The following is a 23,507-nucleotide window of genomic DNA, read 5'->3' as shown; positions in this document are numbered from 1 at the left end:
AGAAATATATGGGATTCTATGGTGGGTCTGACATTAATAGCACAGTAATTATCAGAGCATCTCAAAGAGCAGGAATCAATTAATCCATGACAAATATATCTAAATCAGCTATATATGAATAAATGTTTTTTTATTTCTTGACATCCAACATGTTAATTCTAGCTTGGTAGTCCTTTCAATTTCTTTTATTTCCAACATCTACATGATTCCTTAAGAAGAATAATGAACATTTTATCCTAATGACAGTGCTTACTCCAGGACAGGTGAAAGCATCCACATTTATTTCTTCATATTCATCCTCCACTTCATCACTTTTAACAGCTGCAAGAGCACTGGCCAGTTTCTTTCGCAAAAGAAAACCCTTCCAAAATGCCTAAACAAAAAATTTAAAGCATGTTACACAAAGCCATAGATCAACCCCAAATCCAGATTCTCTGTGTTATCCCATTAGGAAGATAAAACATCTTGAGCCTTTGTTTAATAGCTCAATGATCTGTTTTTTGAACTTTATGTGACATGTAAAACTACAAGACAAATTAAATGCCAGCATATGTCTAAAGCTTAGAGTACTCAAGAGGCTCTCCACAAGTAAGCAGAAAGGAATCCTGCAACTCCCTCAACTACAAACCTGGGTCAACTAATTAATTATTTGACAATTCCTTCAGGGACTATTATAAACTGAAAGGAAAGACTACATAAGAAAAACCTGAGTGTCAACTTTCAAATTACCGAGAATAAAAATACAGTTGTACTAAATGTCTTACAGTTTACAAGTAGCAATTCTTGGAGACATCTCATGCAATTGACCTAGGTCAGTTACTCTTTCTTAACTGACTAAGCTCTTTATTTTAAAAAAATATTACCAGTAAGTACAATCATCTCAAAGAAAAAGGAATACATTAGGAATTAAAGTGCTAGAAAACGAGGAAGGTTGTTAGGAACACATGCCAAGCATAGAATCAGATCCAGGAAAAACACTTCAGAGATCACAATTACATGGATGGAGTTAAAAAAACTAAATGCAAGACAGCAATTTTCTCTAAAATCAGTGTTTGACATCACTAGAATTCAAGATGCCCTACACATTTAAAACACTGTCATGAAAGAAGTGGTGTTGTCCACCTTTAATGGCTTTGCAATGAAGGCACTAAAATAAGAAGGGTAAATCTCATATTCTGGTTTAACATTTAGCTCATTAATTTTTAGAAAATTATTGTCCAACCATGTAAATTAATGAAAATTTTACCATTTTTACACACATAATTCCTGGTTGTTATAAAATTATTAAATGTGTTAGAACTGCTTTCTTATAATTTTATTGTTATTTTCCTACAGATCTGCATAAGCATCCCGATAAAATACCCTGATATTACTGAGTGATCAAACAACAAATATATTTCATTCAACACACACAGTTAGATTTTACAAAGGAGAAAAGCAATCCTAATGATATATGCAGAAGGATAAACTGTAGATCTACAGAAGGATAAACACAAATCTATGAAAGCATCAGGTCAGTGCTCAGTCATGATCAAAAAGAAAAATTGCATGTTAATAGCTTCTAAGAAACAAGAGGAAAACTGTCTTACTGTACTAATTCATTATATATCTGCGTATGGAATTAAGTTCTAGTTGCTTCTTTATAAAAAGATTTTAACAGATTGCGGCAAAGGTTCAAACATGGACAAAAAGATAGAAAGAATTACAGAGTAATGTGAAAAGAGACTAAACAGACTAAAATTTTACTTCCAAAAACCGTATGTAAGGACGGATATGAGAGACCTAAAAATCTGTAACACACACAGAAGATAAATAATGAAGGACTTTATTTTCATACTCACTTTGGAAATCATCATGTTTGAAACAAATGAAAAGAAGCACATATTAATCAGTATATAAATCTGTGAAACTCATCAATTTAATATGTAGTAGAGGTCAAATATATAAGTTCAAAAAAGGATTAAATAAACTTATTGACATCAATTGCTAATATGCTAGCTACACAATATACTCCAGTAACAAATTTTTGCTCCTTAATCACTGTCACTTCTGACATTTTTATATAAGACTTACAATACGGAATGTTTCTAAGTTAACTTGAAATATGAAACCAACACGGTCAATTTCTTTCAAAATGTAGAAAAAAACCATTAACTCTGGAAATGTGTCAGGCTAATACTATGTCTGGTTAGCAAACTAGACAGAATCAAGGTATGGACTTCAACTCTTGCAAATGGAAATCCATGCTATTTAACTGTTATCAGCTCAGTATCTACCATAGCCTAGGCCATGGTCTGTTCCCAAGGGTAATATGGATGAAGCAATCCTGGTTTTTGGAGATGGGGAGAGAAGGAAAGAGATGGATAGGTAGGATGGAAGAGACAGGAAGAGTAGTTAGTCATATAGATATCAGACATGATATATTACTTGTGCAGCATCTGTCACTTTAATAGCACAGACATGCCTCAGTAAGAACATGGGCACAGTATCTCTTAGGCATAATATTAGAATTAAATCAAGCAAAAATAAGTCAGGGAAATATTTGGTGAAAATAGGGAAAATATTGTTATGTTTCTATGAAACATTTAATAAAGTCTCTCTTTTAGAAACATCAAGCTTATGTTGAATAAATAAAACAAAAATGTTTAATTATTAAATTATTAATAAATTCATAAGCAAAAACAGATAGAAGTACAAGTACACAAAATGAGTAAGATTTTTTTTTCTTATTTAATTTGCAAAACAAGTAAAGAGAATACCATAAAACAACCTGGATTACTGTGGCAGCTTCATGTTTCTGTCTCAATGCTTCTGTATACTGATGATTCTCTGTTTTGTTGCAGTCATTTTTATTCCGAGCATGGTACTGCCGCCAAAGGGACTGGATCACTGACGCTGCCATATGTAGTCTCCTAGAAAAATAAATACGTTTATGAATGACACAGCCAGTACAACTGGATTATCATATCTGCCAAACTACAACCATAAAACATAGCACTGTGCTTTGTGACAAATGAAAAGTTCTGCCATTAAACATGAAATTACAACCCATACGTGACATATATGTTTAGAAGAATATTCACATTCTATAACTTCTGAAATCCAATTATCTAAAGACTAATCTCTGCTGGGCTCTGTTCCATTTATAATCATTGTAGAGGAAGAGTCCTCAAAGGAAGAATTAGGAGCAGAACTGGTTTAACAATGACTGAATAAATTCTTGGAAGAGTGTGCTTACTCCCACCACCTGTATAAAAAAAAATAAAACTAAAAAAAAATAAAACTAACAAAACAAAACAAAACAAAACAAACAAACAAACAAAAAAACCCAAAAAACCAAAGAAGCAAATACCAAGCAATAAAGAGAAAACTGCACGAGACAGATATTTTCAATGGAGCAGACAGGAAAAATGGAAAGCGCAATTTCATCTTTTTCCTGCTTTTACCCTTTAATCTAAGAATGCTGACTAGTGGTTATCCATGTAAATTTTCTAATTTGCTCATTTTTTAACAAGCACTAATTACAGACTATTTAGATTTCTACAGTGGTTGAGATTTCTAAATATATATTCAATTAATTTATATTCATGGAGAAAAAGTTTAATGTCAGCTCTGCATTATGACTTTACTATCTTTACTATCTTGGAATCCTTTTCTCCACAAAATACTCATTTCAATTGGACAGTGGATTTAAATTTTCCCCAATCTTTACATGATTTCTTTCCTTGTGCAGTGCATCTATTTAAATAGAGAAGTACTATTCAGAAAAAAAAAACCCAGCACACTTCAGAGGTCAAGACATAATTTTTTTGCCCTAAATGTGTTTATTAAGTTTATCAACCCCCAAAAATGAATTCTTTATAAGCTTTACATCTGTAGGAAGCATTAACTGAATTAGAAAAACAAACACAAAAAATGGTTTGCATTCTGTTTTGAAGAGACATCTCCAAAAAGACACTTACGGAATGCATTTAAAACATTAACTAAAAACTAAATTAACTTTTCAAAAATAATTGTTTTAAGCATTCATCTTCTGCAATAGACTACTGTACTCTTGATTTCAATTTGCTGAGAGGTAATGATGAATTGCATGGTCTTCCTGAATAATAAATTTTATGACAAATTATTAGTGTCTTAAGTATCCACTAAGCACTACCGCCTACTTACCATGTCTAAACAGAACAAAGAAGCACACCCACCATTACTGCTTTTCATAGTGTTCTCAAGACATCTATTTTTGAAACTGAATTCTTATGAAATTGTAACTGAACACTTGACCCTTTAGGGCAAAAAAAAATCAGCTTCTGTTTCCCCTGACTGTACATCCAAACCCACAGAAATCAGCAGTAAATGCATTCCATAGAGGTAATAAGCCGGTGTATTTCATGTGGGAGAAAATGTAGGGTCACAGAAAAAGTTGAATTGGCCTCTCACCCCTGTCTCTAGTTTTAAGAAGCAGGTTGAGGCATGTTGGAGGAGTACCAAAAGCAGGGCAGGCTGCAAGCTCTTCAGTCATCACAACAGCAGGAGACAGGCCTAAGGTCAAGGGAGTAGGATGGTAGATTTAAGGAATTTTTACCTCTTGCCTTCTAAATGGTACTGACTGTAAAGTCTACACAGATGAATCTTGAATGTCTAATGGAGAGTATAGCAAAAAAGCTTTACACTAGTTTGTAGTCAAAGTTTCTGGAAAACATCAGCATTTGCATTCTTAACACTGCAAGTGTGTTTGAACTGATGTCACAACATTATTGCAAAAAAAAAGGAAATTAAAGGAGACCAAGAGGAAGTTTTCAAATTCTCTTATTATACAGTATTTTTAAATTATTTGAAGTGCTTACATATCTATATTCTAATATATCAACTGACAGAATACCACAAAGGATTCTTGTTAATATGGAAGCCTAGTGTGCAACACCTCAATATAACTCTTTATTGTCTAATAAGCTTAAAAATATTATCTTACAAGTTCTGTGCCTCTGTTTTAAACAAGAAATCCTCACTCCTATTGTCTATCTGAATAATCTATTTGAAAGCAATCCGACATCTGTCTTACCTTTCTGTATCATTCTCAAAAAGCTGGAGATTTCTTCTCATAGTACTTGCTACTATCACTGATTGTTGTGATGTGAGTTGGGCTGACATGTTATTGTTGTCTTTGCTCTCCCCACTGTAATTAATACAAGATTCAGTACTCTTCTGCTTCACTCTCTGATCTTCTTTATTTTCCTTCTGGTGTACAGGTACGGAGGAGTTAATGAATGTGGCCTGAGTATCGCCAGTAGTAATCCATCTTTTGGAAGGATCCAACAAGACCTGTTTATTTTCTGTCACACCCATGATAAAGAGGTTATTTTCCTGTAGGCAGCCAGTGGATGTTTGTTCTAAATGATTTTGAAGTGCTTCTGGTCCATCTCTGTCCGTAACATTTAGTTCACCGTATTCATGTGCATATCGATGTTTAACACTAAGTTTCATCAACTGATTAAAATACCAGCATTTTCCCTGTGCAGAATCAATAGAAGAAGTAGTTCTGAAAAAAAAATAAAAATGTTTTTACATGTGTTTCTGACTGTAAGAATGCTTTAAAAAGAATATATCCCCTCTATTATTTTCTAAAATACCTTGTATTTTCAAATATTCTTACATGTTTCCATATTCTTAAGGAAATAGTAATTATTCTGATTGGAAACTCATTTTCAACACTCATAAATCTTAATAGCATTTGTCTTCTCTTGGACATATTTAAAATTTTGCTATAAATCCTATAGCTGCCTTATTAATCCCTTATCTGGGAACTATGAAAGCTACTATAAAACTACCAGTAATTTGAAAATTTAGATAAGAACTAAAGCAACCAAACCCAGACTTAGATTCAAACCAACAAACCACAATGTCTAGAAAGAATTTAGGAAAACAGAAACTTTTAAGTATAGATGTATTTATCAATACATCTATAAGGTAAAGTGCTAGACTGAAGCAACAGTAATCTATGAAGTCTGGTTCTCATTAGTTCTTTGCGTTTCACTCTGTAAATGATGAGCAAGAGTAAATATGAACTAATTGTTACAGATTCAGATGGCAGTCTGTCCTTTGGACAGCGTCCATCATATTAGGTAGCAGGTACTTCAGGAATCATGAAAACATTTTTCTTCAGTAACATAGATAGATGCAGAGATCTGTAATGTGTTGCTAATTTCCAAGGAGCACAAAGTCAATTCTAGGACAGCAATTCAAGAGAAAAAGTAGAAATAAAATCAATCTTCTTGTTCTTCTGAAAAAATCAGGTCCTAAAATTATAGTTAGAATAAAAGAATTTTCCTTCTTGTTCATCATTCTTGAAAGATGAAGCTTTTAAAAGGTTTTACTGTGAAAAGACTCTTTACCATCATAATTATATCCTCTAACGAAGTTCAACTAAAAACATTTTAGATTTTTAAGAACATAGTGAATCAGATCTTACAAGATTTTACTGTTAGTGCAACTTCAGTGCTAAAGGACAAAATCTGAATGGCTAAATTGGAAGCCAAACCCATATAGCTTAAGCACACAACTCATTGTGCAATAGCTGTGCATTTGATTGTCCATTACACAACATTACTCCTACTCCTGTTAGTTCCATAAAAATGACAATTCCTAAAAATATTTAAACCAACGCATATATTTGTTTAAAGATCTAACACACTATATACTAAGAATAGCAATTTCTTTATTGGAAAATACCTATAACATTAGTCAAATATTTTAGTTAAATAATTTTAATTAATTGAAGTATTTAAAAAGATAAATTTGGTACAAGATCATTACCAAATTTGTACAAAAAATACTACGGTGAGAAGACAAAAAAAATATAAAAAGATTTAAAAAGAAGTCCATGTCCACTTTTTTCTTCCCCTTTTCTTTAGTTGCTTATTTGAAAATAAAAATGTTGCAGAAAATGCCAGAATGTTTTATATATTGGGGCAAAATAAACTTTTGCATGAAAAGCATATCCTGAGTATCCATGTTCATTCTCAAAAAAAGAAACAGAAAGAAAGAAAAACAAACCACTATAACAGTGAATCGAGTAGGATACTTGTGCATCCTCTCCTATGACAGGTGCAGGGGTATCTCAAGTACCTGTTTCACCCTTCAAGTGGCTACGAATATGTCAAGCAGAAATGGGAAGGGAGGTTGATGGGAATTCAAAATTCAAGCAGGGAGTAATTTTGGGGTCACCAGGGATCATGTGTTACTTTTTTCACAGTGGCTGCTTTTTGAGCAGTTTTCCCAAGCAGTGGCTGAAAAATACAGTCTTGTCACTGTGGGTATGCACTGTCTCCCAGCTGATACATTCCCTGGCAATTCGCAACTATACATTGATTTTGCAGGATTTTTAGGCTGCCCTCTGTATCGGTGCTTTCCTTTTAGGCAGTCAGATCACCTTAAGTTTCAAGAAATTATAAAGGAAGTTGAAGTGACATTTTAGAGAATTATGAGCAATAAAGTGGTTTGGTAACTTTTGGGTTTCTCCTGCAAGGGTGAAGCTCCAAAGTACAGACAACAAATGATGGGGCCTGAGTACTAGGTAGCAGTCAGCTTGTAGGTCCTTTAGGAAAATAGGGATTTCAGGTATCCTCTCGCTGCACTGCAACTTTCTCAGTGTCTCAATAGGCCTGCATTCTTGATATCTGAGCCCTGCTCCTGAAGATTGCTTATTCAAACCAGAGAAAGGAAGCTGCTGTAACAGAAAATACACAGGACTGGTTTACTTCTTTAATAGAAAAAAAAAATACATACAAGGAAAGAGAGAAGACAAGGTAAGAAATATGACAGCATTAAGACTTTTGATACCACAGTATTTCCTTTTCAGTTAATGTAAATTCATTGTTTGCCTTTCAGATATTTTCCCATACTATTGGTCAAGGGGTCTGGTCACACTAAATCTTCTGGAATTGCTTCTTGGTTATGATACAACCAAGTTTTAAGCATAAACTGGCATCTATACAAAACAAGAAATGGGATTATCTCATGGAAGCACCAGCATCCATAGTGTCTGGCTGCTTAGTATGTTATGAAATGTAGATGAACACAGTGGTCTTGCTACAGCAAAATTTCTATGGCTTCCAGCTTTTACCAGCACATTCCCTCATGTTCAATGGCTGCCTGGCTTCCCACAGTTTTATTTTGATTCTAACAAGTGAAAGTAATTTATGCCATATGCAAATTTTAGCGTAACCACAAAGGATGAACTCCTTTTGCCATGGGAGAAAAGGAGAATAAGCCAGGAGATAAAGGGCTGGGTCTTTTGCAGCAATGTACACATGTGCTATAATAGCAGTCCTGATACTACCTAAAGACTGAGATATTATTTTCACAAACAAATGTTAACAGCAGAAAGCTACCTGTAGCTTTTTTTACCAAACAGACACCTCTCTATTTGTGCTAGCATTTTCCAGAGACTTTGAGGAAAGATAAAACCATTAGAATAAGATTTTAATCTCTTTGGAAATTGAAATCAGGCACTTATTAATGACTGTTACAATTTCAGTCCTCACATCAATCCACCAAGAGTATCCATCACTGTCTTGGTTAATTTAGACCAAACCCTGCTCAGTTTCACATGCAACGTTTGGGAAGGGAGGAGTAGAGGTGGGGAGGAGTAAACTCCCACTGGCAGCACCTAGGAAGCGTAAGGATTCATGCACAGGCTGAGTTAAAAGACATGGAAAAGGACAAAGTTATTCATCCTTAAAGGCCTTTCAGTGGAGTTTAAATCAGCCAGAGTGTTACTACTTAGGAAGTTTAAGGTGGTTACAGAAGCTTGCTTATAGAGCTGATACATTTTGTATAGAATTTCTTACTGCAATCACATCTGCAATGACTGCCAGGTTATTCAAAGAGCATACCTTTCTCAGAAAGAAGCCATAAGTCTGGAAAAATCAGCAGAACAACTCTCAGAGGCAAAAGAGACAGTGGAAAAACAAGCCAGTTCTAATCAGGAACAGCAGTTTTCTCCTGGCCTTATCAGCTAAATCATAAACAATATTCTACCTCTTTGTGTACTAGTTTGTGTACTAGTTAAAACTTTGCCTAATATCATGTTTTTCCCTTTGTGGTTCTACTGTGATTTTCATAATTACGATACACGAAATAGTCAAATAGTACAATTTATGTGAGCTTGTTTTTGCTACAGTGTTGTAAAATCTAATTTGTCTTCAGGGAAGCTTCTATAAGCATCATTACTGATGTTCAACTGTAGCCTACAAAAGTCCCTTAAAAACACATGAAAGAGGTCATTGTTTTCATATTCTCTCCTTGCAATACCATTTATGAAATTCCTGTCATTTTCACTGTATTATACATATAGTATTTATACAGTTCCACTAGCCAGACATCTGCATATCTGATGACTGAAAGCAAATTGCTGCAACCAAGGTGTTATATTTTTTTATATGATTCCTCATTACAAGTCATCTAAAGAACGTGTGACAGAAAACATTTATTAGAATAGAGAAATTAAATTTTAAAATAAGTTTTATTCTTAAGCATGGCAACAACAGAGAAGTTTCAGAAAGAAACAGCACAGATAATTTAACTGGGCAGCAGTGGTGTATGAAACATGAAATAGGGAAGCAATCAGTGATTACTTTTGGTAGCTTACATACTTGAGGTCGCACCTACAGAGGCTTATAACTTAGCAAGATGTGAAACAGACAGAAGTTTGCTCTGTTGTTGGCCTGTTCTTTAGCAATGTCACATTAATTCAGCCAAAGCATTGCAATATGTACATATAATAGCTATGCTGTTAAGGTTTATATATAAACAAGTTGTTTAGAGTTCCTTTTATGAATTGCAGTTTTCAACGGTTTTCAAGTCATCCATAAATTTTACTTTAGTCAAAATAAAAGGGTTTTAACACATAAGAAATTAATTTTAATTCTAAATTTGATACAAGATGTTTCAATCATGTCAAAGTTACCAATTCAAAAGATTGTGAATGAATTCCCAAAATCTCAAGAACCCCACAACCCTCCCTCCTCCCTGTACCCTGTCCTCCCCCTCTCCACCCAAATCATATATTCCGGAAAGAAGAGATGTTTACATAATATCCTCTTCCACTACTGTTCTTCTCAAACATCTGCAGGCTCTTTCAAACAAAACTGACACAGAATCATAGAAAAATTCTTAATTGAAGGAATTCAGGAGGTCTCTAGTTCAATCTTCTGCTTCAAAGCTAGGTTAGCTCTCAGATCAGACCAGGCTGCTCAGGGCTTTATCCAGTCAGGTCTTGAAAATCTCCAAGAACAAGGAGACCTCTCTGGGCAAGCTGTTGCAATTCATCACTGTCCCAGCAGTGAAAAGATTTTTCCTTATGTCCAATTGTCCTGACTCTGGCTGGGATGAATTAATTCTCATTACAGGCGTCCATATGGTGCTGTGTTTTAGATTCAGGACTGGAACTAAATTGATAAAAGACTAATGTTTTGCTGAACAGTGCCTGGACAAAGTCAAGGCCTTCTCTCTTCCATTCAGCAAGTAGCCTGGGAGTGGGCAGGCGGCCTCCTTTCTTTACCTCGTTCCCAGGTAAAGAACTTTGCACTTGTCCTTGCTGTATTTACAAGGCTCCTGTTGATCTGTCTCCCCAGAATGTCCTTCTGTCTGGTAGCTCTCCCCTCAGGCACGTAAACAATTGCCTCCAAATTTTTTGTGATCTGCGAGTATGGTAAGTGTGCGCTCCACCTCCTGCTCCCAGTCTTCAATAAAAGATATTAGACATACAAGTCAGCCTCCAGAAAGTAGCATAAGCCTAGGAATTAACTATTAATAGTTAATGGTTGGTCTGAGTCTGACTATCCAACAAGTTTCTTATGTATCTTTCTTACTTATGTCCATTCATGCAGACCATGGTTAAAAAAAATATTAAATTTTATGAATATCATCTTTCTCTTCCATTTGTTACCATCTTACAGAAATGCATGTGAAAGTTAGGTCCTCAGATTCTACTACAGTTCTCCCACAAGTCATATCCTAACTATAGATCAGCACTATTTTCTGCAAGGGATAATGATGAAACTGGTCCTAAATATCAGACACAGAAAATTTTTCTCAACCATAAAGGAGGTGGAGTGCTTTATTTATTTTTTTTTCCTCTTCTTTTTTCCTTTTAAGAAAAAGAAAGGAAGGAATGCCATTTCGAGATGGTAAATAGATTAGGAAGTATCAGCTTCCAAGATGCAAACCAGAAGCCAAAAATCACAAAAGTGGAGAAGACATACCTTGGAGCTTTAATGGAGAAATAAATGAGTTTTAGGAGCCACCTACACATTACATCTGTTATAGAAAACTGCACTGTGTAACTTCTCCCAAATGAATTTCAATTTAATTCTTAATCCAAGCCTTGTTTCAAATTAATCTGGTTCTGAGCTATGAAGATTTCATTGCAGCTTAGTAAAAGCCAATAATACACCAAAGTAATAAACTGTTAGGTAGTAAAAAGATATCATGGATATACAGGCTTATATGCAAATATAAAACAACCAGATTCTGAAAAATGTGTGCGTACTTTTCCTGAACCAACAGAGTATGCAAAGTTCAGACTAAAATACTGTGAAACATCACATGCTTCACCTGCTCTGGGATAACGTCCAGTACCTGGCAGAATGAAGAAAACTATCTTTCCAAACATTAGCAGACAAGTTGGATATTAAAAGGACTATAGGAATATTGTGAACCTGATAGGAAATGAAAAGCAACTATGAAAGAAAAAAAATAAGCAATGTTACCAAGTGCAGAAACATGAGAAGTTTGACCTATTTAGATATTACAAAACAATTAGAAGATAGCAGGTATAAGTGACAAATAACCACTTTCATGGTCTAAGCTGAAGTCACTAGACAACTAACAATGGTAATAGTAATAAAGGTGGTAAGTATGGTGAAATCAAAGACCTAGAAACAGATCCATCTGATCCACTACCTTAAGAAAAAAGAGGTCAAATTTTTTGCAAATACTTAGAATGCAAGTAATATATACATGGAAAACAAACACAGAAAGAAAAATAGAGCATATTGCATCAATAGCCAAACTACATTTGATTAAGTTAAAGCTGGAAATCACGTTCCAGGATTTAAGCTAGTAATCCTGCATAGCACCGTGCTGTGTTGTGTGTACAAATTCATTCAGCTACTACTAAATGCAGGTTTTGAACAACTTGTTTTCTCAAACTTAAAGAAACAAAACTCAAGGCCCACATATCTTAATATCTGTGTAAAACAGACTTTGGACTGCAGTAAATGATTCTCATCTCTTCCTTTTCATAATATATTTCCAGGCAAAAAAACCCCTAATTAAAATTCATAAGACACCAGGAACTTCACTAGCAGTACATGAAAACATATTTCTGAATGCAATTTATATTCACAATAATACATACTCCAATTCAGCAGCCTTTTTTTTCAGTTGAATATTTTCTTCAATTTGAGCTTGACAAAGTTCCAGAAAAGTTCTTAATTCTGATTCTTTGATTCTTTCAGTTGTTGGTAAAGTATGATACGTTAAGATTTCACCATCAAGAGACTGTAAACTAGGAAGAACCTTAAACAAGGAAGATCTTAGGAAAAAAAAAAGTCATAATTAGTTCTACAAAAAATCCTTATGCTAAAACACCCATTTTATTGATACAATCAGATAACAAGACAGAACATGAAGTTAGTTCTCTAAGTATTGGTACATATATGCACTTACTTCATATGTTAACATACTAGCTAAAAATTTATACTTAATAAACTACGGAACTCAGAATAAAACACATAACATAGCAAGACTTCTTAATACTCTTTTGGCATAAAGAGCACTGCTGAAATAATGACACCAGGAAAGTTAATGGCAACATTTTCAATTCACTAGAGTTAGAATTTTACCTACACAAACCGTAACAGGAAAATCTGACACATTTGTGCATAGGCACCTGTAATGAGTTTGATTAGTAGGCAACACAGCAAACTAAGTTATAGGATTAAGACATTGCACTGATTGACACCTTGAAATGTTTAAAATTTAAAACTACACAAAATACTAAAGCTTGTCAATTCTAATCCCTTTACCATTTGCATATACAATATCTAGTGACATGATATTCAGTATGACTGACAGGAAAAAAAATCCACTTTTGAAATATTGAATTTGGATCAGTGAAAGGAATGAGAGTAGAGATGACACTTCCTTCCTATAAAAAGGACAGTTGGGGCCACTGATGTAAGAAAAAACATGTACGAGAAACTTACATACCAAAAAAAAAAGTATCATCGATGCAGTCTTGTTTGGGTTGTTGTGAAATGTAATCTAGTACTACAACTCTGTTTCTCATATTTCTTGTACAAGACCAAATTTGTTGAAAGTTTGAAGACTGCAAAATTATTTAAGCCAATACATCATCACTCAATATTTTCACTAAGTCAATTTTAAGTAACACTTTAAGAACTCTTGAAAGCATACTTATTGTAGGCTGTAAATCCCCTACTGTTAAAAAACATGATACTGTTTTCAAAATTTTAAAATGCCCTGTGAAGGTAAAGGACTACTACGCAGCTCAGACAACATACACTAAGTTTAAAATCAGAGAAAGTTTCTATGACTGAGTTATAATATTCCAAATAACTCAATAGAATAGAATATTAAGTTTTTTGCAAATAGAACACTTTCCTTCACTACTGCCCATTAATGAAAGCTAAGACTGTCTAAAGTATATTTGGAATAAAATGATGGGTTTAGATCAACAGTTCCACAATACATAAAGAGAAATTACCAAAACTGATGTGGAATAGTGATACACCAAAAAAGTGCCATATCAAAGTTGATCAATGCTGGAAGTATTGTGTCTTAGAGCTATGGGATCTCATCACTAGTTTTTCCAGCTGGGTTTCTCCTGGTGAAGGGCTGAGTAAACATTTCATTTAGTGAAAACTTCCTGGTGAATATTCTGTCAGTTAAGAGGCTCTATTAATCATTACAGCATTGAAACATATTCCCCTAGGAGTGCTCAGACTGATCCCAGGGTTTAATTTTTAAAAAGAAATTTCTTACTACTTCACTTTTGTTGGTGTTATCGCTGGCTGGACATGAAAGTACAAAACTGATTGGGAAATTTTACAACTAATTCCTTTGTTGGTATCAAGGGGTTATGTAAAGTTCACTGGAACATATTGCCTGAAGTTACAGTCAATGCTGTATTCAGCAAATCCATATTTTATAGTATTCCATACTTTAAATCCTTTAGACAAATGAATCTCTTGTCTAATCATAAAAGCTCTATTGGGTTAAGCAATCTAAAGTGTCAGTTCTTAAAGTTAAATTGAAATTCAGAAAGCTTTTCCTTCCAGATTACAAATGAAATAAGAGTTAGTTCTGTAAAACAGTGGGAATTAAAACAATGCAAATAATATTATCACAGTTATGGAATTTTATTAATGAAATTACTTGCAGGAACCACGGGAGTGCAAATAACTTTCTTCATTAAAAAACAAACAAACCAATCAAGAATGTACTTATACAGGTATCTTTTAAACTATTCAAACATTCCCAACTAAAAGTTTCAAATAGTTATTTTTCTACTAGAATACTAATCATAAATTTGTGCAAAAATCTTCAAATAGAAACATAAGAGTGGTTTCATTTTCTTTTTTTTCTCTTAATACAATACACACTCCAAAACACACACATATCCCAAACTTTGTTGTCACTACACTAGGCAATCTAATATATCAAATGTGAACAGAATTTACCTAAACAGATTCTTGTGTAACATTGCAGTGTAAAACCTTACCTTTAAGTGACCTGAAATTATACAAGTAACAAGTTTGGTGATTCTTCAAAATTACTAGGAAAAATCATATTTTTCTAATAAAAAAATCTGTCATATATTTTAATTACATCCAAAATGGAAGTCCAGCTGTTGTGTCTAATTTCATTTCCTCAGACATTTTATTTTGTTAACACTTTCCCAGGTAAATACTTGATCTCCTTAGCTGAAAGAATTGGTAATGATTTAAATTCTTACTGATTAAATGCTTCTTTTTACATTTAATGGAATTATAGTAAGAGTGTCACTAACAGACATTCTACCATTTGAACACACGTATTCTCTGGAACATAATCTAAAAATCTAAAATTTCATTTCTAACTAGTATGCTGCTCTTGAAGGGCTGTAGACTATAAGGTATTAATTCTAAGGAAAATGAAAGAACACAGTAAATTAAAAAACACTACTGTGCTTTTGCTGAGCAACTTTCTCAGACAGCTTTAAGTCTTCATGGCACTGGCCCACAAATAGGGTTTCAGATTATGGAATACTTAAGAAACGAGGAGACTTCTATGGGTAAATAGTGCTACATCCAGTTGGCAGCCAGTCACTAGTGAGCTTTCCCAAGGCTTAGTAGTGGGGGCAGTCCTGTTTAATATCTTTACTGATGATTCAGATGAGGAGATCAAAGACACCTCAGTAAGTTCGCAGACAAAACCACATTGGGCAGGAGTGTTGATCTGCTGGAGGACAGGAAAGCTCTGCAGAGGGATCTGGACAGGCTGGATCAATGGGCTGAGGCCAACAGTACGAGATTCAATAAGGCCAAGTGCCAGGGTCACAACAACCCCATGAAGAGCTACAGGCTAGAAGCAGAGTACCTGGAAAGCTGCTCAGTGGAAAAGGACCTGGGGGTGCTGTTTGACAGCTGGCTGAACTTGAGCCAGCAGTGTGCCCAGGTGGCCAATGGTATCCTGGTTTGTACCAGAAACAGAGCGGCCAGCAGGACTAAGGCAATGATCCTCCCCCTGTACTTGGCACTGGTGAGGCCACACCTTGAGTAGTGTCCAATATACAGAAAAATATACAAAAAACCTATCCATGTGCCATTTTATTCCCTTATTTAACAATCTATCGGTTAACAATCCTATCATAACTACTCATTTCAGGGATTCTGGTAACTGCATATCATTTCATATGTCAAGTTTCTTTTCTACCCCTTTTCTATCTGTTTTTTCTATATAGACATTATAGTTTCTAGGACCAGCTTGATTTTTCAGACAATTTTTTCAGTATTATATGCCACTGGAGGGCAAATGACAGTATTACTCTTACAACTCTTTAATTCATAATTATTAGAGCTATTAATTTTTGATGTAAAGATAAGGAATTCTAAGAACCAGAAAAAAAGCTAAGCCTCAACTACTAAGGAAAAAGCAACCACTCATTCTGACTTTTTGTTCTTCTAATAAACACTACCCCTTCTCTAGCTAGCATTACAGGAATTACTTCTCTAGCTGCTGTTAAACCTGTCACAGCAGCAAGACTGTTCATAATGTGTGGTAGTATTTCTACTATTTTACCAACGTACAAAACAATTTTTTGCCTGATTTTTAAGTTTTTGATTTATCAAATTAATTTATTTTCTTACCTCCAGTTTCTTTCTTGAAGAAGAGGATTTCCACTGAGTGACAACTCCTTCAGTTTATCACAGCCACTTAACCATGTAAGGACATCTTCAAGATCTGTGTTATAGTAAGAAAGAAAACTAAATATAAATTTGAATGCAGAACCATATTATTTCTCATAAAATCTTACATGAAAGTAAAATGTATCAATATCATGAAATGTCTCTTATAAATACATGGGAACGGTCCCATTCAAATCAGTTTATAATTTAACTAAGAAATTCTTGTTTAGATGGCGCTTTATGATGTTTTTATACAACTCACCTGACAAGCAGTTATTTTTGATATTCAGCTTTTCCAAAGATACAAATGAATTTAAAGGCACAAGCTCAGTTAATCTAAGAACAAAATAGAAGAGAATTTTTTTTAATTAAATAAAACAGCAGTTCATAAACAGGAAGGCACCAGAATCTTTTACAGTTATGACAATTTACTTATTTACATAAGAAAATGCTCATTTAGCTATCCAAGGTGCTAGAACTAATTACTGAAATGTTAACTCGAAAGTATTTCCTACTCTTTTCAGTAGCTCATTATTTAATATTTTCTCATTAATGTTTTGTTTCATCTGGCAAATATTTCATTGTCTGTCTTGCATTTAATGCTGAAGATCTGAAGTCTTGTAAAATTTACATAACTCAATTGGCTTTTCTTTAGGCTCCATAACTAGAATGGAACTAACAGAAGGTCCTATTTATGGAGAAATAAAATCTGCTTGTCTTCTTTCCTCTTCCTTCATTTCTCATTGCTCAAACTTCCTATCAGTTTGTTTCTCTTCTCCACTACTTCCTAGATCCTAAAACTAACAAAATTGTTGTCACAGCTGGTTTTTTAACAGGTCAAGGCTGCACTATCCTGTAATACATTTTTAGTGCTTCCTCCGTCTTACTACTTCTGTAAGATGGTGTCACATAGGTGCTAATTATACAGTTATGGAATTGCTCTTGTGTTATCAGAGTTTTTCTTGTGCAATAGAGCAGCAAAGCAGTACTAACGACAGGAAAAAATTCTTATTTGTAGTCTTCAAGAGTAAATGTAAAGAAACTGAGCTGACATTTATCTATACAAATGATTTGGGATTGTAAGATGTGTATGATCACTGCAACTAAAGAATTAATGCCCAGTGCCATTCAAGTTTCTTTACTTACAAGTTTGCACTGGTGCCGGAATGTTGAATGGTTCATTCAGCTGCCAGGCTACTGTCAAATATCACCATTCAAATAAAGTTTATTTTGATTTATTTTAAATATGAAAAAGGGAGGAAAAGTTAAAATCAAGATGCAAGAAACCTCAACTATAAACTAAAACTTGAATGTTTATGTATAGCACATACTACATCAACTGTATCTTTTTTAAGGATACACATTTCAGTAACATGTTTCATCCTTGTAAGGACAAGGTCCTAGCACAAAGAATGGGGAACAGAAATGGGGAAATTTTCACAGAAAGTAGTATTTTCTGAGGGTGTAATGCCTTTGAAAGGTGTAAGTCAGAATTCTTTTTGCGAGAAACACGACCCTCCAAAAAAATGAAACCCACTCACTCCATAAACTTAAAATTGTTCAGAGCCAAAAATGCTTATTAGTTCCTGAAATGTGTGACTATGTCATGTTTCTGCCACAGGCTTTACAACTGAAAGACAGAGCTGAATCTTACTCTGGTACACTGGTTATGGACCAAATGTTGATTGTAGGTTCTTTATTCTTATTGAAAATATAACCAAATGCAAACCAAATAGAAAAATAATTTCCACTTTCAGTTGACAAGTATTTCTATAAAACGACGTAACATTTTAAGAGTAAACAGAGAAACAGATAGAAAGACAATTGAGTACATGCCACTATACTTCCTTTTTTTCCTCAAACTACATTGTAAAGTTGTCCTCATTCTAGTCCTACTTAGTTCTATTACATTCCTGCCATGGAAGTTTTCCATGGAATCAAACAAATACAAAGAAGTATTAACTCTAAAAAGCATAAGGTGCTATACTTAGATCTGTACATAGTTCTACAAATTTTCATGTTCAGTCAATAGTACATAAATATATTTAATATCTGACACAAATATTATCATAGATATTACTGGCTAACAGTATGGTTGTAAATCCATGTCTCAGATTATAGATTCACATATTCAGAAATATCTAGAAAAATAAATGTCATATCTTGTATAAGGGACAAAAAATAATACAGGTTTATTTTACTTATAGTGAGTGAGTTCTCTGGATCTTTATCAGTATATGCTGTAGTGAATTAGAAATTGTCTATCGGACTGTCCTTGCCTGCCGGTGGCATTAAGAGAGTTAAAACGTTTCCTCGTCATTCTATAGCTTTTCCCTTTACTGACATTCTTTGTTAATTTTTTTCCTAAGAAAATTCAAACCAGAAAGACAAAGGACATTACTGAAAACTTAATACTACTTGACCTTGTCACATTAGCCCTGGGCACAAGAGATATAAATTACAAAGAAGACACAAAAGTAAAAGATATTCATAAAAAAGCAAGCTATAGTTTCCTCTTTCTGCTCTCATTTAAGGCTCTAGTGGAACGGGGTATTGCCACAGAAACTACATAAACTCTATGTCAGAAAACAAGATTTAAGAATAGTTGCAAGTAAGCATCAGAGAAAACAAGGATTGCTTTTCTGAACACGAATAGCAGTTACTGCTCAAGATGGTCTAAATCCTGCTGTGCATCTGCTTTTCCCCAGAAAAATTATCTTAATGTTAATGAGCAGTTGGCAGGAAGAAGGGCAAAATAATTAAAATAAATTTATCTAATCTAGACCTTTAAGTAAAGCTGATATTTATTTTTCATTCATTAAATTAAAAAGAGTTTAGGTTGCAATATTCGCCATATTTATTTGTAGCAATCACATAGAATATAGGAAACTTGTCAGTTAGCCCCTTGCTTCTTGAATACTCTAGTAGACAGTACTTCAAGTATATTACCCATGATGTCACATTCTTAAACTTATCACCAGAAAAGAATTACTGAAAAATATAAAAAAAATCTTGAGTGGTAAGGATAGGATGGGAAAAACCACTATAATTAAGTATAACTTTTTCATGACTGACTTATTTCAACATCTAATGACACTTAGATTTATTATGATGACTCTGGAAAAGTGGTCAAATTCTCCAAATATCAATCACAGTGAGCTCATCTCTTATATCTGAGAAATTAAGTGAAAAACACAGATTCCATATATATTTAATTAGAGAACAATATGTACTAAGAATGAACTGAACAGACTTTTTAGCATTTCTAACATAAACATTTTAAGAATAGTATGCATCTAGTTGCAAAATCATGGGAGCAATATTGTCTACAAGATTCAGGCCCAACCAGTTTCCCCAAAAAAAGAGGAACTTTTGCAGATGACTGCATTTTTTTAAATATTAAATTTTTATCTATCTCACTTAGATTACTTTAATGAAAAGCAAGAGAGAGCAAAAAAAGAACATTGTCATATTAATGCCATACTAAGACAGAATAGTAAGAGGGTTTGGGTCTATTTCCAAGTTGAAAAAAAGTAGCTACCTAAACAGCACATTGATTTAGTGTCTCACTGTAAAACTTTTAAATGAAAAAGACATTAACAAGCAAGCTATATAATTAAGTGGATTACACGCAAATATAAATGCCACATGAAGTCTTAACACATATTAAATATTCATTAATTTTAGTCGCAGACACAAATTTTTCTCTCCTACACCTAAATCTTTATCCACAACAGAAGAATAAAGAAAATGCCCCTTTTTAAACTAACTTAACAGTTGTGTTCTCCAGCTGCTATAAAACAGAGCAAGGATCTTCATAGTCCCAGTTCTGCAGTAACCATGTTGAAAGGATATTCATCATTGTCTTTGGTCAATTGCACATTGATCAAGAATATGCTTTGTATGTGAAAACCACACAAAAACACTTAATAAAAGCAGAAGTGATGAAATAGCTGTCATTTTTATATTTGAAGGAGTTAATCTCTATCTGTTATAATTCCTTGTTAGATTGTAGGTTTAAAACAATTACACTTTGGAGTTTTATCTTTGATGACTTCTGGTTTATGATGCAGATAAAGCATCTCAGGAATAAAAAAGTCCTGTAAACTAGTGTAAAAATTTTCTTTTCACAGTACTTCACTTTTAGAAAGAATACAGATTCATAGCATTACCGTTATATGGCTTCCTGCAAACAGTAAAAAGGAAATGGCACTCAGTGCACACTTGGAAAAAATTCACAAAATTGCACTAGTTGTACGATAAAAGAAAAGAAACAGCTTTTATTTCAACAGCTTACTCCATTACATTCACTGTTTCTATAGAACATCAAGTTACTTAGGCTATAGCACACACATATGGAGCTGCTTAAAAGTGTACATAAAGTGAGTGTACCAGAGCAGGTTACTGAAATGCCAGGAATTTTGAGGCTTTTAATATGAATTTAAGGCTATCCTGCCCTGTTTGTCACAAAGATCTGAGACAAGGTATAGATGCATCAAGGAAAGAAAGGGAACTGTTTGGGAAGGAGATGTATGTTTATTTTCAGCACATCCAGTGTGTTGATGCAAAAATATTCTCCCAGTGCAGCAGAAGAAATTCAGTGGACCAAACACTGCATCTCAGCTTGGCTACTGGAAAACCAGAGCAAGCACGATAATGGACATTAAAAACTGTAAGAACACGGTACAGGCAAGTGACATAAGGCACATCCACATGGTCAATACTGCACAACCCAGATCGAGAGGCGGCATTCAAGCTAAGCCTGAGACCATGCTCACAAGTCCCTAGCAGGTCCATGAGGTCTCCAAGGAGTTTTGCAAACACTTTATTACAGGATAGCTACACTGGAGGAAGAGGAGGGAACTACAAGAATATAGAGACACATTATTGTGTGTTCCACAAAAAACCTAAACATGACAAAGGTGGGGGGAAAGAAGTAAAGAACATGAATTAAATCAGTGTGTGCGATTCAAAATCTAACACGTAACAAACAATGCTCTTCTCAATCACAGGCAGGAGGCACCTTCTCCAAACTCCAAAAGAATTACTAAGAGACAGAATCCTAAACCCTCGAAGCCCAGGCAGGAAGTTGAAGATTAGATTCTGTAAGTATTACACTTACCTGTGGCACTCTATATAAAAGAGTACTTCACAACAGATGATATGCAAACAACTTGAAAAGTTACCTAAAAATGTACATTGTATATACTTAAATAATATTCATTTTCCATTAATGACATTCCTTATAAGAACAGGACTCGATTTTATAGATCTTTTCTCCCACAGGCTTCCAGATGCAATTGGCCCTGCTGAACTAAATGTCACATAGGACGGGATTCATGTGTTCAAATGTAGACACCTACATACAAGTTGGTCATTTTGTCTCTGTTAACAGTCCATGAAGATGAACAGGCACTTGTAGGGTATGATTAGTCTCAAAGCAAACAACTAAAAATGGCAGATGAATCATCCTTTAAAAACCTCTCCTCCTCACTAACAGGAGAGTAAGCGATTAGTTCAGAGTGTATACTCTGTATATGGTATGTAACAGAGTATACTCTACTTGTTTAGCTGAGATAAATCTTGTTCAAAGCAAGTATAGAAAAATAATTGATATTAATTTAAAATTCATTTTACTTCTAACACACTGTAAATTATAATAAATGTTTCTTATTTTTTTAGCAGAATTTAAATTGAGAAAAGGGGATGGGGAAAATAAAAATGTTGACTCCAGGATATCTGGTCATTCTAACTCTAAAGATGTATAGATTAGCTTAGAAAACAAACAGAAAGCTAATTACAGAGTACTTGAGCCCATGATGCAGTTTTATGCCTCTTGTCTTGATCTTTCTTTATTTTATACCTTTCAAACTGAACCACAAGAGTGAAAACATACTTGGTTTGGAGGGCATTAACATATGTATGTAAAATAAAAAACATTCTTATTTGTCCTTTCTAACTCTAGTACTTGCACTTAACTTAGCCTTCCAAGTCTATTTTGAATAAGCTAGCTGTGAAATAGGAAGTTTGACAGACATACTCTAGAAACAATTGCTAAAGAAAGAAAAAACCTCACCACGGTTTTAACCATGCCACAGTGCTCAAAAATTATTTTCACATAGCATCTAAAAGAAAAAAAATTAATTTCATAGTTAAAACTGTTTCAAATTTTCTTAGCTAGAGGTAGTCAAAGTAATTCCATGACAACCATGTATTTTCAAAGAATATCTCAAAGATAGTAAAATTTCAGCCACATTGAGAATGATACTTTTCAGACAAGTGTTATGTTAGCAAATTCCCCTCTATCAGTTTTGTACGTGGAAGAAGGTTTCTTGCTTACCTATTTTGAGACAGAAAAAGAATCTGCAATAGAGGCAACCAATAAAAAGAAAGCATTCTCACAGCAGAAATGCTATTGTCATCCAAATATAGTTCTCTTAGGAGAACATGATTTTCCAGTCTTGGAAGCTAAACAAAAAGAGATGGTTATTTAAAATTAATATAAATCAAAGAAATAACAATGAAATGCTTACCAGATGCTTTTCATAAATCATTACTAAATACAAGCAAAACTCACATTCTGGATATATGTATCCTTTCCTTAATATGTATGTACCAGTTGTCACACATAATCTCTACATATCGGATGGTATTTTTTTATGTCTTCTAACAAGTTTGAATAGTCAATATAAATTAATTTAAAAAAAAAGGTCAAGAGCCCAAGAATCACAATCTTACTATTTTATTCATGTAGTTATATCAATGATGGTTTTCCTCTCTTGAATTCATAAGAACATAACTGTCAGTAAAAAAGATTAAGTGCACAGTTGGCAAACAATTTTCCTATTTTAAATGCTGCAGTATTTAAATATCAAGTCTTGGAGAATCAACATACATCAAATCAGCCTGATTTTTATCGAGCTGATAATAATGATATTATTATCATTACATATAAGTAATGATAAAAAGTAATTACTTGCACGTAATGACAATTATATAATTATTATCAGCCTGATATAATTATCTTATTATTATAAC

The 23,507-nt window shown here is 33.9% G+C and overlaps 1 protein-coding gene across 8 annotated transcripts in view; it reads right to left on the bottom strand.

The window, feature by feature from the left end:
- The window catches only part of LRRIQ1 (leucine rich repeats and IQ motif containing 1), a 110,392-nt gene that overhangs the window by 71,109 nt on the left and 15,776 nt on the right, over positions 1-23,507 (bottom strand). For all 8 annotated transcript variants that reach the window (XR_004357260.1, XM_032688901.1, XM_032688900.1 and 5 more), the window contains 7 exons: positions 22,810-22,937; positions 16,732-16,805; positions 16,431-16,524; positions 12,416-12,592; positions 5,057-5,533; positions 2,771-2,912; positions 254-373 (listed from right to left, as the gene is read on the bottom strand). Coding sequence is in view for 7 of the 8 variants with exons in the window: in XM_032688901.1 (XP_032544792.1) it covers positions 254-373; positions 2,771-2,912; positions 5,057-5,533; positions 12,416-12,592; positions 16,431-16,524; positions 16,732-16,805; positions 22,810-22,937 (1,212 nt within the window). In the remaining variant the exon portion in view is untranslated. The remainder of the gene's footprint in view (positions 1-253; positions 374-2,770; positions 2,913-5,056; positions 5,534-12,415; positions 12,593-16,430; positions 16,525-16,731; positions 16,806-22,809; positions 22,938-23,507) is intronic.

The sequence above is a fragment of the Chiroxiphia lanceolata genome, chromosome 5 (assembly GCF_009829145.1).
Source record: "Chiroxiphia lanceolata isolate bChiLan1 chromosome 5, bChiLan1.pri, whole genome shotgun sequence".
Lineage (NCBI taxonomy): Eukaryota > Metazoa > Chordata > Aves > Passeriformes > Pipridae > Chiroxiphia > Chiroxiphia lanceolata.
Note: the sequence above shows the minus strand (reverse complement) of the source record. Positions and strands in the feature narration are given on the sequence as shown.